At 43.1% G+C, this 15640-nt stretch overlaps 1 protein-coding gene across 1 annotated transcript in view; it reads left to right on the top strand.

Annotated features, from left to right (window-relative positions):
* Positions 1-15640, top strand: part of TTC9 (tetratricopeptide repeat domain 9) — a 35045-nt gene that overhangs the window by 5754 nt on the left and 13651 nt on the right. Inside the window, exon 3 of the mRNA XM_026060955.1 lies at positions 12-291. Within this exon, the coding sequence (XP_025916740.1) occupies positions 12-291 (280 nt within the window). The remainder of the gene's footprint in view (positions 1-11; positions 292-15640) is intronic.

Here is a 15640-nt window from a genome sequence, read left to right as displayed (position 1 = left end):
GGGGCGCCCAGCCGCGGGCGGCTGCGGGCAGCGCGGAGCCGGGCGGCGCGGAGCCGGGCGAGCTCATCGGGCGGGCGCTGGATTTCAAGAGCCAAGGGGCGCAGTGCTACAAGGACAAGAAATTCAGGGAGGCCATCGGCAAGTACCACCGCGCCCTGCTGGAGCTCAAGGCGCTGCTGCTGCTGAGCCAGGAGCCGGGCGGGCAGCGCCCTCCCGCCGCCGCCGGGCTCAGCGAGGAGCAGAGGCAGGCGGTGGAGGCCATCGAGGTTGACTGCTACAACAGCCTGGCAGGTCAGCGGGGCCGCGGCTGCCCGCGGGGGGCGCGGGGCGGCGGGCCCCCCATCGCCGCGCGGCTCCCTTCCCTCTGCTGAGCGCCGCTGTCTCGCTTTCCTGTTTATTTTGTTCCATCTCGCGTTTTATTGCATTTCTTTGCTTTATTTTCATTTTCAAGTTTGGCACAGAAGCGTTTCAGGTGCGCGACACAGTGTCAGGCTCCCTCCGCTAGCGCTGGGGACATCGCGCCCCGCGGGTCCGCTGCCCGCCTCAGGGCTGGCCCGCGGCCCCGCGGCCCCGCAGCCCTTCCCGGGGGCTGCCTGAGCCGCCACTAATTAATCCTCTCGCCCTCTCCCCCGGGAGACAAGTAATGAGGTAGTGTGCATGCGTGGGATGCTCAGCCTTAACAGAAATTGTAGCGTGTGAGCTGGCTAAGGTTGTATGTGCAGCGTTTTCCCCCACAGCCCGAGATGTCCTTCAGTCCCTTCCCCGCAGTTCCAGTTGTGGTGCTTGTAATTAACAGTATGACAGAGAGAAATTCCTTCTATCACATTTGATATAAGGAAAGGAAAGGGTTTGGGAGCCATTGCAGTAGCTACAAATAGTACTAGATATAAAAAGATTTTTTTTGTTTTTTGTCTCTTAGCTGTAAAAGTGGAAAGCAAATATAGTGCTGGCTTGTTGCTAGATACCAGTCACCACTGTGGCCAGTAGACATTTGATCACTGCTCTCTTTGCTCCCTGCCATCTGTTTTGAACAAATGCTGTGGGAAGGTGGAGAGGAGGGGTGGGCATTAAACTACTTTATAGTCTGATCCTGAAGTCCGAGACAGAACTCCTGTTGACTTCAAGGAGCTTTGCTGAAGCAAAAACTGCAAGATCAGAGGCTATTTTTGTTCCCCAGAACCATGCAGGCTTCTTTCCAAGCTGAAAGCGTCTCTAAAACATTTCTCTTTAGGTACCTACATCTCTTTAGGTACATACAGGATAGAGAGTGTTCATAAACTGAACAAGGTGCACAAACTGACAAAATTAATAGAGCCCTGCTGCCCAGAAGGATGAAGAGTCACTCGTTATCCTTTACATCCTTGGGGGGAAAAAAATGGCAAAAATCAGGACACTAGTGTGTCAGCTGTCACCATCACTTGGCTTTTGGCTTTCTAGACAGATTTGGTTAGCTTTGTTTCCTGTTGTCTAGCATGAAAAAAAAATGGAGAATAAAGCAAACAGGGTTTAAAACACCAAAGCAGAATCTTCTCTTGTTTTAATCCATGCTGGTCTGTTATACTCAATGTGGTTACTGGGATGCAATAGAGGGCACAGTTTAAGCCCCTTTTGTCATGTTTTCAAATACGCTTCCTTCAAAATACTGTTTAAAAGGCATAGAGGGAGAGGCAGGTGAGATTACACAGTGCTACCATAACCATAACCACACAGGTTTGGTCTGCAGGTTTATTAAAATCCATTGTATATTGCAAGGCTCATTCACATTGGCAAGGTTATACAAAGAGCCCATAATGCTATGAAAAATATAGCTCAGAGTGTTTCTCAGTTTGAAAAAATACTCGCAGGTAATATCTCTTCTGGCTATCAGTACTGAGATACAAATGAGACATGGCATCTAGAAGACAAATGAATTGGGAGGGAGGAATTGGGATTTGCTTCTGTGGCACCTTCTGCTGAGTACACAAATTCCACTTGCTAGAAATGTTTACACTTGTGCTGACAGAGTTGTCCTGCATGATGGTGGTTGTCCAGCTTATGTATTTACTGTTTTTAGTTTGTGCAGGCAATTTTTTTCACTGCTGGTTGTATTTGATCTTGTCAGCAGTAGCAATCAGACAGTGGGAGAACATGTGCTCCGTCTTTAACCTAGATTTGAACAGATTTTACCTAAATTTACCAGTGTGAACACCAAGGAGGTGCAAGTAACCCTCGAGTTGTAACTGGTGCTTTTCCTGAGATAACCTCACAGCAGGTCAAGGTATCATTTTGCACAGACAATTGTAATATGTTTCAATAGGAGCAGAGAAAAGGTCTTGGAAACACGTGGTTTCACATTTTTCTGATGCAGTGTCTGAATGTGAGCAATTAAAAAAAATGTGCTGCACATGGAAGAGGGGAGTGTGCAGTTAAACTGAAATTGCAGTGTTGCTACTGCTAGCCCTGTTCCAACATTCCCATTCTAGCAGGAGAGGCTCTGTGAATTAGTGTCTGAAGAAGGGAAGGGGGAGTTTTCCCAGAACTGTCGTAATAGTTATTAAACCTTTCTGAAAGACACTTTGTGAGGTGCAGCAGTGGAACTTTATTGGTTTACAGTATGTTCCAGCAGAAGCCACCAGTTTCTTTGCACAGCAAGCTCTAGCAGTGAAGTCAGTGCGTACTGTTTGAGTAGAAGTCAGTGTTACTCAACATGGGGAAGAGAGATCAGGTAGTTCTACTTCTGAGCGCTGAATGCRTGCATAGAGCTATTTTTAAAACAAATGAATCTGCAGAGAGCAGAGAGCATAGCAGCAGTACATATTATTTCCACAGAAGGCAGTTTTTGACTTAGCTGTGATTTGTACCCGGTAGCATTAGCAACTGTCATCTGAGTGTCCTTGTTATCAGGTTCTGTTAGCACCTCCACTTACTCTCTAAGCTTAGCATTTAAGAAGCCCACCTTGCTTTTGAACTGCCATTTTTCAAATGGCCACCACACTTCCACCTTCTGGAGATGTTCTGCATCATAAATATAGATGCGCACACACACACGCTTACATATTTAGAGACAGTATACCAGTCAGAGGAGATCATCATGTATAGTTAAATATGTTCTTAGACAAATGAGCAGGTAAGAAATGTATACCCAAAGGGGATTTGGGGTAATCTTATGGGTGAAGGTTGTGCACGTGAACAGTGCAACTGAGGTCAATTGTTTTTTTTAATCCAACAGTGATTACCTGAGTAAGAACATGTGGGCAGATGCTAAACTGTTGTCAGTCCATTTGTTGCCTTGTAGAATGTAAATTTAGGCACAAACGTACCCACAGGTTCTTGCTTAGTTCTGCTTCTTTTGTAGAGCACTTTCAACAAGCAATCCTTGTACCATGAAGCGGAGTACCCAACTCATATTTAATCAAAGTCCCACAATAGTTGGTGTGTTTCCTAAAGTTCCAGCTTTTGGAGCTCTGTTGCACCCGCACAACCTAAGCTATTTAGCTCATTTCAAAGAATTCTAAATCTGTTGGGTTTTAAATTCTTGGTTTTTTTTTTTTTTCATTTTAATTGGCCTAGGATTTTCCACTGCCTGCCATTGCTGGTAGTGCTCACATTTCTTTTACTAAGCTACCAACTGGGCTTCAGTTTAAGCTCCAAGAGTTTGGCCATAAAGGGACTCACCTTCACATCCGCAAAGTAAGTTCAGTCCTGCTGTATTACATAGGCCTGCCAAACCCCCTTCATTTTACTCTAAGTTTTTTTTTGATAAATGTCACCAGATGCAGGAGCAGCAGTATGGTCTAAGCTTCCAGAAAGTGCTAGGATAGGCATAGAAAAATCCTACCAACATCATAGAGCCCTGTAGAATGGATGCAGGACCGTAAGGCAAACACAGTCATTGCTTTATGACTCACTGTCTCTGACCTTGAGGAAGGAGGAAGTCACTTGACCTCTTTTTGCCTCTCTCAGCCCAAATGAAAATAGAGAACAGGAACCACAATCCAATCCCAATGGTGCAATCAATTGAGTTTCCACAAGTCAGTGGGATTTTTAAATTTTTTTTTAAGATGATTGTATGAAGAATGCATGCAAAAAAAMAAACTGGCCAAATATTCCTGATGTCTTAGCCTCCCCCCCACTCATATAGCATCTTTTATCTAGAAGAATCTTAAATGCTTTATGAACTGCATGCAAGCAGGGATCACTTACCAACTACAAATGCAACCACTACTCATATTAAATGCAATGATTGTTTTATTCAGCATTACTGCTGAATAAACAGTTTACAGGATCAGAAGGACTGTTTCTTCTCTGCAGAGAAAAACAAGTCCTAGTCCTTCCAAAGCACCAAAATGCTAAGGGTAAGCATAGTTTTAAGCTTTTCTTATGAGGGAAAGTTACAGTGTGATGAGCAAATGTTTGTAAGTTTGCCTAAGCATGCAGAAATGCTAGAGCTAGTCCTATCTAGAGAAACCCTAGAGAAACCTAGAAAGAGGACCAGAGAGCGCACTATGGATTAGGAATGGTAGCAGGTGCTGGGAGATTTAGATTTTTAATCCTGCCTCTCTGTGCTAACTGATTGTATCATCTTGATTACATCCTTTCATTTCTTTGAGCCTCAGTTTACCCATCTGCATTTACCACCTCTTGGGAGCAATGGAAGTTTTGTTAATTACCTGAATGTCAATTAAATGTAGTATGCATTTATATCCCCATTCAAGTGCGTTTAGCTTAGTGTAGGAATCCTGGCAGGGGGGCACACACACCTGCAGAGTATTACAAAATGTAACAGTCCAAGATACCTCTCAGCCTGGATGATGAGGTTCACCCTTCCACACTGGCAGAAATGTTCACTGGTACCGTTCATGATTATGCAAAAGTCAGTGTCACAAAACATGGCAATTCTAGTAGCATAGGAACCTCCTAGCACCCTTGGGTTCCAAATCAGGGCGTAGGTACTGCTCCCAACAGTCACCAATTATGCAGACTTTGGTGACTAGTCCCAMTGAGACAAATAGCCTTAACCCAAGCAAAAATATGACTAAACATGAGAAAAGCTGATAAAACTCATCTCCACTGACCATCCACCAGGAGTCCTCAGAGGGGGTCTCTTCTAAAATCCCATTTACAGTATATAGCAGTTCACAAGTACAGACTCTACCAGGGCACCTGCGGGTGTTAAAGCAGTATTGAATTGTTGCTTGATGTGAAGTTTTTTAATATGCTACATCAATAAAAAACACCTTCTCTAAGGGTGTCGTGCAATGTGAAAGGGAGACAGCGGCAAATAAGAGCAGGATGTGGTCTGCACTCTCACTGATAGAGGTGGAGTTTCCTGACACTCTTATTTTAGATACATCTACCCAACCAGCATCCATGGGAATGTCTGGCTTACAGGTCTGATGCAGGCACTGCTCCAGGTTGGTGCAATTGCAGGCGCAGAATGAACACAAGTGACTATGCGTAGTATTTTAATGATAGCCCCAAAACCTGCCGTGTGATTAAAGTGGGATTAGAAGTCATTGCCGTAAATTGCTCTGTAGAAATACTCTGTACTTACCTATTTCCTTTTATTTTGGAGAACAAAGATCTTGTTCAGGCAGGAGTTTCTTGTGTATTGATGGGATGAGATGGAAGACTTTGGGAGGGGACGAGGGAAAAATGATGGCCAGCTGCCTCCAAACTTGGATTAAATGGTACGTGGCTGACAGCATCTCTCTCGCTGAAGCAGGAGATTCGTTTTCCTCTGTATATACCACTATTCTTCCCAAGCCTTTTCAAAACTTGAAACTCTGGAGTTCTTTTTTGTAGCAACTTTTGGGCTTTGCATGAGGGAGAAGCCTGTCACAGCTGACTTTGTCACCATTTGCCTGAAACAGAGGGTACTGGGAAGGTATAAATGGAGCCCTTGCCAGACTACCCTGAAGAGCTGCTGTCTTGGTGAGCTGGGATCTGTCCGAGTCTAGTTGCAGCTTACCTGCAGGAGATGTCAAAAATCACAAAGCCCCTTCAAGAACACAGGCCAATGGTTAATTTCTTTACCTAAAGATTAGTGATTGCTCTCTGCTGTGAGATGTGCATTGGTATGTTTTCTGAGAGGTTTTTAGTAGCTCTTCCTGTCAGCTTTACTCTGGCCTCTTCTGAGATTCTGTCCTGGAGTTTCCTCCAGCAAGAGTCCCACAATGAGTCACAGTCTCTTACACCTCCCCAGGTCTCCATCAGTACTGTGCTGGAGATGGCTCATCTGGTTTGATAAAACCTAGTGTAAAAATCACAGCTGGTTCCCAATCTATTACTAAAAACACCAGTGAGCTCCATGGTTACCTTCTTTTCTGGGAGCTGGGCCACCTCTGTGTGGTTCAGCAGGTGGAGCATCCTTCTCTTCCTCCTGTTCACTTGGGCTCAGACCCAGAAATACCTAACCCAGCTCCAGACCCTTTCCTCCAGCCTTTTTCCTGAAACTGCTTATTAATTCAGCAGCACATCCCCCATTCCTCATCAGTGTCCTATAAGCAGTGTGACTGGTGCACCAAGGGTGAAGGGTCATCAGAGGCTGTCACATTAGGATTTTAGGTGTGAGATCTAATGCACATCTGATGGAGGAGACTGTTGTGAGGAAATGAACAGTAAAAGAAAAGGGGACTAAATAAAAGGGAAGCTCTAAATGTTCCAGGTCCCAGTTTCTTCTTGACATTGTACTGTCTCACAGAAAATAACATACAGAAGAGTATGGAACTGAGGAAACAAAGTGAAGGGAGAAACTTCATAATCAAGTTTGGAGGAAATTTACTGGCTACTTGTTTTCTTCTGTGTTCTCCTGGATGAGGAACAGTGATATAGATGGACAACCATTTATTAATCTTGATTTCCGCTTACGCAGGTTACTATACCAGTGACTAATTCTGAGTGTTAAAAATGCTTTGAAAGAGAGTCACTATTAACTATCATTATCTAGAAAGTTGCTACTAATGACTGCTTAGAATGTCTCCTTTTGTTCATTCCTGCATTGCATCTTGGATGGGAAAGAGTACATTTAGGACATTGATAGATGAATGCAGGTAAATCCTGTGGTGGCCTGGAGTGTTACTTAATTCTCTTTAACAAAGATTGTCGAATCAGTGCAGTTTCTGGAATCTGCTGATATTGCTGATGAAGGTAGCTTCAGCTAAGGAACACTCAGTTGTGCCTCAGAGTCTTTGAGGCTGAGAGATGGTAGTAAGACAGTATAGCTTGCCCTGTTCTTACACTCTTCCCCAGGCAGCTGTGATTAGCAATCATTGAACACAGGGTTGGACTACATAGACCTGTCTCAGTATAGCTATTCTTAGTTTAGGACACCGCTGAAGATGGTGCTAAAACAATTCATGGAAGTGAATTAGGTACAGTCATGTTTTCCTCTCTGTTATAACCCTTGGCAGAAGAGACAGCTGGGAGCAATGATTTTTATCTGTCATAGCTAGACTTGCCAGAGCTCATCTGTCACTATCCAGTAGCCAATGTCATGATCTTTACTTTAAAATAAGTTCCATTCTCCCCACTCTCTGAAATTCTTGACATGTCATCACCCTGAGGCTCATAGGCTAGACAGCACCATCTGCTTCTCCTTGGCTTTGTCCTGTGTACCAAGTTCTCCCATTGTGTTTCTCAGCTTTGGAGTCAGGGCTGCGTACACAGTCAGTGCCTGTCCACCTCCACTTCCTCACCAAACATGCCTACCAGAACAGCCTTCTCTCAGCAGTTCCCTGACATCACGGCGCTGCTCCAGTTCATTCCCACTATCCTCCTCTCACTCATCACAGTCCTTTCCCCTTTGAATTCCTCTGCTGACTCTCCTAGTTACAATGTACCATGTCAGATTTCTCGACCTTCCAGGCAGAGGCCTCCCCCTTCTCTGTTCTGTCGGTGAGGCCCACTCATCCCCCTTGTTCTCAGGCTCTGCCCCCTGGTGTCTCATTGTGCCCGATTCCTTCAAGCTGCTTTTACCTGTGGTATGTGCATTCAGGCTGGACCATTTCTCCCTGGCTCTCTTCAAGACCCGTCTCTGCTGTGACACCTCCAGGAAATCACTCGGTTGATGCTGGTTACCTATTTTTGTACAACAGAGAGAAGGACCTCTCTACAAAATTGTGTGAGCAAACAGGTGACCATATCCCACATCTTCACGCCCTTTGTAYGTCATTTATCTTTGTACACTACCAACTCTTAGGATCAGGGGCATGAATCTTAACACATGCTTGTCCTGTGTAGCCATGATCACAGCTTTGGGCATTAAACAGTATGCACTCATGTTTAAAACCTTAGGCTGTGCAAATCATCACCCCAGAATGGTTCAGCAACAGCCTTCCAATAGGAGTCAGGGGAAAAAGCAACCTCATGCTGTTTGCACCTCTGGCAGTTTATGGATCTGCATTACCAGAGAACCCAGAGTTGTGTGGCAAGTCCTGTGTCCCAAACTCCTGACTATATCGTAACACCTCAGCCCTGTTCATTCATATGTACCATCAACAAGGCACGACCTGCAACTCTACATGTTCCTAGGTGGAGTGCCACTATAAAACAACCATTCTTACATTGCTACATAAGACTACAGCATTTCTGTTTCCCCAGCGCATCCATGTCAAATCTCTGTCCTACTAAAGCAAATACTTTTCTAGTCACTGCTCAATATTCCCTTCCCTTTCTTTCCTCAGTAGGAGCACTGTCCCTTGCATTTCCTTGCTGCCATTTTAGGGCTCTGTCATGTAGATTGTTCTGCATCAATGACAGCAGCAACTACTTTCATATCAGAGTGGCAGGCAGTAAAACTCTGCTAATCTAGCTGTCAATCTAGTTCCTTGGGAGCTGCTGGAAAAGAGCAGCTGGATCAACCAGCAAAGAACCACCAAGCTAGTTTTCCTCAAATTTTGATTCCAAAGGTCCTGTGATGGACTGATTACAACTGTCATTTTTCACCCCTCTGCTGTTATTCTGGCTTGGCCACATCAGAGACATCTAAATGACTTATTCCCTGCACATACTCAAGTGCAGTAACTACCCTTTTGCCAGTCCTCTTATTCTCTAAAGCAAGAGGGTTCAGGCTCCTCTTGGCAAAACTTATTCAGGCAGCAGTAGAAATTTGCTGCCTATCTGATGCCTCTCTAAGGCTTAGCCTACCATGTGTTGACTATGATTTCAGATCAGCTCAGATGGACCCTGTTTATCTTAGTTTTTTCCCAACTCGAAATAATTAGCTGTTGACTCCAGGCAGCAGAGCTGTTTACTGCTGCCTGAAGCAGATGGGGTAGAATAGAAAACAAGCACAAGTATAGCTTTGCCCTGCACATTCCCCACCGTAATATGTGGGAGAGGAAACTTACACCCAGAAGCAAATTAAAAACAGAGGTGTTTGGAACTTGGAAATTTGTCAGACTCTTAGTACTTCCTTGGGCTATTCCTGGGCTGATGTGGCTAACAAACTTCTACCTTCAGTGTGCTGAGCTGTCCCTACAGTGGCCATCTAACTCACAAATTCATCCTGATGGAAAAAGTGTCTTATAAGATAAAGAATGATCTTTCAAGCAACTGCAGGAAAGAAGCTGTGAGGACTCACATTTCTCTACCCAACTCCTGCTCTCAGAGACAGAGAGGGCAAAAAGATCTAAGTATCTTCCACTCTTTTGGGGTATAAATGGGCCCATGGAATGGTTCTGGCTCCTCTCAAACAGGAGCTATTTGGAGAGCTCATCACCTCACCCAGATAATCTTGCAGAAGCAGAAACATGAGGGAAAGAGTCTGTTCCTGTAACACCCATTGCTATAAATCAGCACTAGCCCTTGCTCTGCAAAAGCACTTTTTTCTTGTCTAGCTCTTCAGAAAGAATCAAACCAGAGTTAAACCTCAACTTCTTCTTTAGTCACCATGTTTTAATACTAGCATAATTCAAATCCTAGATTACTATCCTCTTAAATGATTTGCAGTGATTAACAGCTCAAGAGACACTAGTACATGCGTGCTGCAAGGAAGTCAGAGGCACATAACATCCTCAGCTATACTGGAATTACAAAGAAAATGTACTCATTTTCCTTCATACATTCTCTAAGTACTGTCATGGAATTCAAACTGAAGCAGCCCAGGAACTTTCATTAGTAATTTGGGGGGTGAGGGAATAAATTAAATTAAAAAAAGAATAGAAAATAATTTTTAAAATTTAGAGCTGATTAACTTGGAGCACACTGCCAGAAGGTATCATTGAGTTAAAGAACCTAATAAGGTTAGAARAGAAGGCTTAGACACATAACTAAGGAGTACATTCACTGCTATATTAGTAGGATAAAAACTGTAAAGCAGATACTACATTTTCATGCTTGAGAACGACTGTTAACTGTTTTGGATTTATGAATAAACTTCTCTGAGGTTTTCATTTCTTTGTGCAAGGCTGTGTCACATAAATGACTCAGTCATGCTATGATCAGCTAGCATATTCACATTCTTTTCCTTTTTGGCTGTTTCCAGCTCATGAGCTCAAAAATTCTAGCAGAAATTCCTGTTACTAGTCCCAGAGAGCATGATCTCACATTTTTTTATTACTGATTTCCATCCCAAATAATTTACTGTTGTCCACCAGATCATGTAGTTCTTTCTATATGACATTGTCATCCTCATCCTTTTTGACAGTACATCCCAACTGTGTGTCCATTAGTAGAGCACTCCTACTTTTGCATCAAGGACATTAACAAAAACACTGAACAAGCACAATTATGAAATTAATTTCAGAGGAATTCTATTAGTAATCTTTATTTACAGACCATTATTTCTCATGTCAGCAGAAGCCATTTCTGTTTCTTTAGCCACCATACAATTCTTGTACTATACCTTCATCTTCCCTAGTTTAACTGAAAAGGCACAGTCAAGACAGGGTATTGTATGATCAACCTGATTCAGTACAATGATTCCTGTGTTCCTAGTGTCTGAAAACAAGCTCCCTGCTTGGGATAGAAACTACTTTCCATATGCCTCAGATTGGACATACAGTCCTACCTTGTTCTTCGAGTGCCAGCAATGCATTGCACAGACATGGTTTATGAAGGGTTTGAGAATGGACTGAGGTCTTTGCCYGAAGCACTTTGCCACAGCTCATGTCGAAGAGAAGACACCTTATTAGACAGAGGACTAGCTTGTGCTCCTGCACAGCTCAAGCCCAGACTTTATCAAGCAGATACCGCACTGAGTCACTCTGGTCTTCAGTTTATTCATTTTAGCCTGATTTCCAAAGGAAATGAGTCAAGCAACTATGTTTTGTATGGTCTGCCTGTCAGTCCCCTCTTAATAACTTTAAAACCTGTTGACTAACCAGACTTGATGGAGAGAGAGGTGTCTCAGTGATGCTAAGTTTATATAGGTGCAGAGTGCAGGAAAGAGGCAAGGACCGTTAGAGGCCTAACTACACAAAAAAGTGAAGTTTAAGCTCACCCTGCACAAAATAACAGAGCACAGTGAGATGACAGCCAGGGTTAGTTGCTCTGTTGCTGACAAACCACTCTTCTTTGTAAGTTTATGTAGTGCATTTTTAAAGAAAATATGGTTCTGAGAGCTTTGATTTATACCTCTCTCTCTTCAAGTATTTAGAAAAGAGTCAACCCTGGCATCCTCTGCCTCTTTGATTCGGTCAGTTCCTGTTCTCTCCATCCCTCCTACAGAAGTCATAGAGGCTTCTTTCTGTTTCAAAACATAATTAAAATGGAAGTGTGCTGGGCTATGCTGGATATGGATAAAACACGTGAATGGATTATTATAGTGAAAGAAATGTTCCTCCTCATTTGACGTCTCTGTCTTGCCGGTAAGACACTTTTCAACTAGGGAGAGCTCAAGAAAAAACAAAAGCATTTCAGTCACTATCAATTGTACATGGTATGAATGCACAAGGAGGTGGCCTCTAAGAAAGCTGCTCCCCATTCCTTCACAGACTCTGTAATTGTCAGCTCTTTCACATGTACTGGGAGGTGAACTGTGAGCCACAGCAGGGCACAGCACACAGATGTTATGCGGCCACATCATCCTGCCCTGTTTATAGTACAGGATAAAGTGATAGCTTTCATTCTGAATTGAACACGCTGCAGTAAGCCAGGCTTGAGGTAATTGTGGCATGCACAACTGTCAGTGACTTCATTTGAGAGCCTTCAAGCCGTTGCAACTGCATTTCACATTGCTGCTGTCAGTTGTTTGTTCAGTGAACCACTATGAGCAAAGGAGGCTTCCCACCTCAGTGAAGGCGGCAGCTTGAGTCCCCATCATTCCCTCCAAAGCTTCTCCCTACATACAGAAATCCCCTCCTTGTCTCAGCTGGGCCCGTTAGGCCCTTAATTTCACTGCATAGCACTTCCAGTACTTTTCACTGGTAACAATCATAAAATATGTGACAGCACTTGTTGAAGTTGGACTTCTGTTGAACTGCAAGCACTCACCAGATGGTTGTCACCATCTGATGTTGCTGATCTCTGATAAAATTCTATGTACTTTTCCCTTCTGAAAATGACTCAAGAGACCAGATTCCTCCAGTGGGTTTCAGTAGCAGCAAAAGGCTGGAGGAAGAACGAATATGATGTGAAGTAGGTACAGCAGCGAAAGAGGAAAGCAATAGGAGGTGAAAAGCTTGACAGAGGCAAATAGCAAGGGAGGGGCAGTGGAATAAATAGCAAACGGCACAGTAGATCTGAAGGCCAAACATACCTAAAGTCATATTGAAGGCAAAATACTCATCTAGGCTGGACTAGGTGAGTACTGATTTTAAAAGATAAAGATAGGTCAAAATTACTAGATAAATATAAAGTCAGAGAGGAGGAGACCTCCAGGGGATTTAACCTGCCAGATTAACAATAACAACCTTGGCAAAACCAAACAAAGTTACTCCCATCTATTCTAACGTGGCAGCAGGAGGTGCTAGTGTTCATGGAGATTATAGTCAACATGATCTAATGGTTAAAAGTTGACTTACACTCTTGCTCTGCCAATGAATTGCTAGGACTTTGCTCCCACCTCTCCTGGCTGGGAAAATCAAAGGCATGGAAATCAGAAGATGCAATCTGAAGATGAGCTCCACCTTAAGCTCTTTATCTTGGTAAAATAAAGATTTGCTGGTAGATAGCTGGAGGTGGATTTTGGCTTCAGAAAGCACTCTTGTTTGCTTGATATCTAGGTTTAAACTAGTCCTTTAATTCTACCCTAGCTGAAAATTGTCAGTAAGCTTCTGTTTTTAGTTTGAAGGACCTGTAACCACAGGAACTGGTAGGCTAAAATACTCTTTCAAAACCTGGCAGATGGACAGAAGCTATGAGGATCAGATGAAAACTGCTAAAATTATTTGCCTCCCAAAGCTTTACCCCTTTGAAGGAAAACTAAGTAATGTATCTCTTGCTTTGTTAGAGAAAAGAAGCATAAATTATCACAAAATTGCCTAAAAGTATCTTAAGAATCATTTAGAAATAATAAACTCTTCTGAAGAATTGTTCTGTTGAAAGTTAGGAAAGTCTGAGATACAGGAACATGAACACACAGCAAAGGCAGAGAGCATTCATGCCTGCTGTTACTTAAGTTATTAAATATTTAAATGTCAAACTTTGTTTCTTCAGAATGACATTCTCCAGTAGGACCTCCTGATAGGAATTGACAATAAATGGCAGCTATCAGGGAGAACCAAGAACCATTCATGTTGAGTGTTACAGCACCATCAATAATGGAACCATGTTGCTGAACAGGAATCCAAGAGTCATTTATCCATACCCATGCATGATACAAGGGTACAGATAATACCTATCCCAGGCAATGTTTGTTTAAGCTGCCCTTAAAGACTTCCAAAATTAGGAGCCTCCACAACTTTCCCCATGTAGTCTATTCTAATGCTTCACTTTCTTCACCATTAGAAAGTTCTTCCTAGGAAGAATCTTCCAAAACATTTTTTTGTTTGTTTTTACATATATGAACACTGTAAACATGTCTTCCCTCACTGTCTTTCTGGGGGCTTATATGCTGTGTCTATGCTGTATCTAAACCACTTGTCRTTATCAAAGTCCTCCTGTGGATTCTCTCCACATTTTCTTTCAAGATTGTCATCCAAACTCAGACATGGTGCTCTCAAGTCTTGCAAGCTATGCTTCTTTTCATATATGCTAGTATGCATTTGTTTTCTTCATAATGGTATAGCCATGTTTACTTCAGCTGGTGATCCGCTTGACTCCCCAGATCCTTTTCAGTAGAACTGCTCTCTAACCAATTGTTCCCCCTCTGTACTTACACAGTGGGATTTTCCCTGCCTAGTTATAGTACCTTTCACTTGTGCCCATTGAATTGCATCCTGTTCTTATTAGGACACTGCTCCAATTTGTGAGGGTCCTTCGGAATGCTAACCCTGTCTTCCAGCATGCTTTCAGCTCTTCACATCTTGGTGTTATCTGCAAATTGAAGAGGCAGTCTGTATTCTGTCATTTAGGTCTTTATTGAAAATACTGAATACCATGGAGTCTAGGACAGATCAGTGCAGAATCCTACTTAATATTATCTTCCACTTTGATAGTGAAGTTAAGCCTATTCACTTAGACTGTTCTCCTAAAATTTGCTTAAGAAAATGTCAGTAGAATTTGTCATTTGACTAGTGTCAAGGTATGTAACATCTACTGTTTCTCCTCTATCTTCAAGACTGATCACCCTATCACAGACTGAAATTAAACAGACATGTTCTGAGAGCTCACATTAGCTGTTACTTATCTCCTTTTTATCAGCCCTGTGCATTCCAAGGCTCTAGAAAGGATGGCAGTAGGCAGAGTCCTAGGGTGGGCTGCCAACCTCAAAAAGCCTGTACRCAGACTCAGCAGCTCCTTTGAGAACTGCTAGATGAGAGTTTCCAGCCTTCTTCCTTACCTTAGATTTTTGCTTGGCCTTGCCAAACATCACCTGCAAGATGGCTGAAGTATCAATATACTTCATTCACTGCTGAAGTCTCTCTCCTGGGAAAGCTAATTGGTGCTATGAAGTCAGGGTCTCTCTTCTGGAGGAGATATGGAGGACTTTGGAGCAGCCAAGAAATGGAGTTGTCCATGCTACGTACCAGAAGGAAGACATAGCCAGGGAAGCAGAATGGGGAGGAACAGTCAGAATCTGTCTACAAATGGAGAGGCAGGCTGAGAAGAGGGGGACAGTGGCTTGGAAGAAGTGGCTCTCTTTGGGATCTCCAAACATTTGTGGATTCACACCTCATTTAGCATTAATCTCTCCCTACAGGGCGAGACAGTCTGTCATACAGTCTGGATTTTAATATTCTACATATTTCCCTCTATGCAGAAACATAGAGGCATATTTAGGCCTCTTTGGTACATGGAAAGGAATAAATGAGAGTGCCACTGGCTGAGAAGTTGTATGGTCATTCTAGTGTTCCCTTTTGATCCCATTAAGATTGTCCAGGAACTAAGAGTCAGCTGATCAGATTATTGCCAGACATTATCAAGCTGTCTGTAATTAGCTTCTTATTGGTGAGAAGCCAGGAAATCCTTTGTTTGCAAGCTTCGACTATAGAGAAAGAAAGGAAATATTTCATGGGAGAGATTGTTTGGAAACTGCAGATCCTAATTAGTGTCTCAGCCCTGTGGTGAAACTATATGTAGCATTTCTCTGAAAAACGATGCTTCTAAACATCCCATT

Source organism: Apteryx rowi, unplaced genomic scaffold, assembly GCF_003343035.1.
Source record: "Apteryx rowi isolate R43461 unplaced genomic scaffold, aptRow1 scaffold_173, whole genome shotgun sequence".
Lineage (NCBI taxonomy): Eukaryota > Metazoa > Chordata > Aves > Apterygiformes > Apterygidae > Apteryx > Apteryx rowi.
This window is presented reverse-complemented; position numbering and strand designations above follow the sequence as displayed.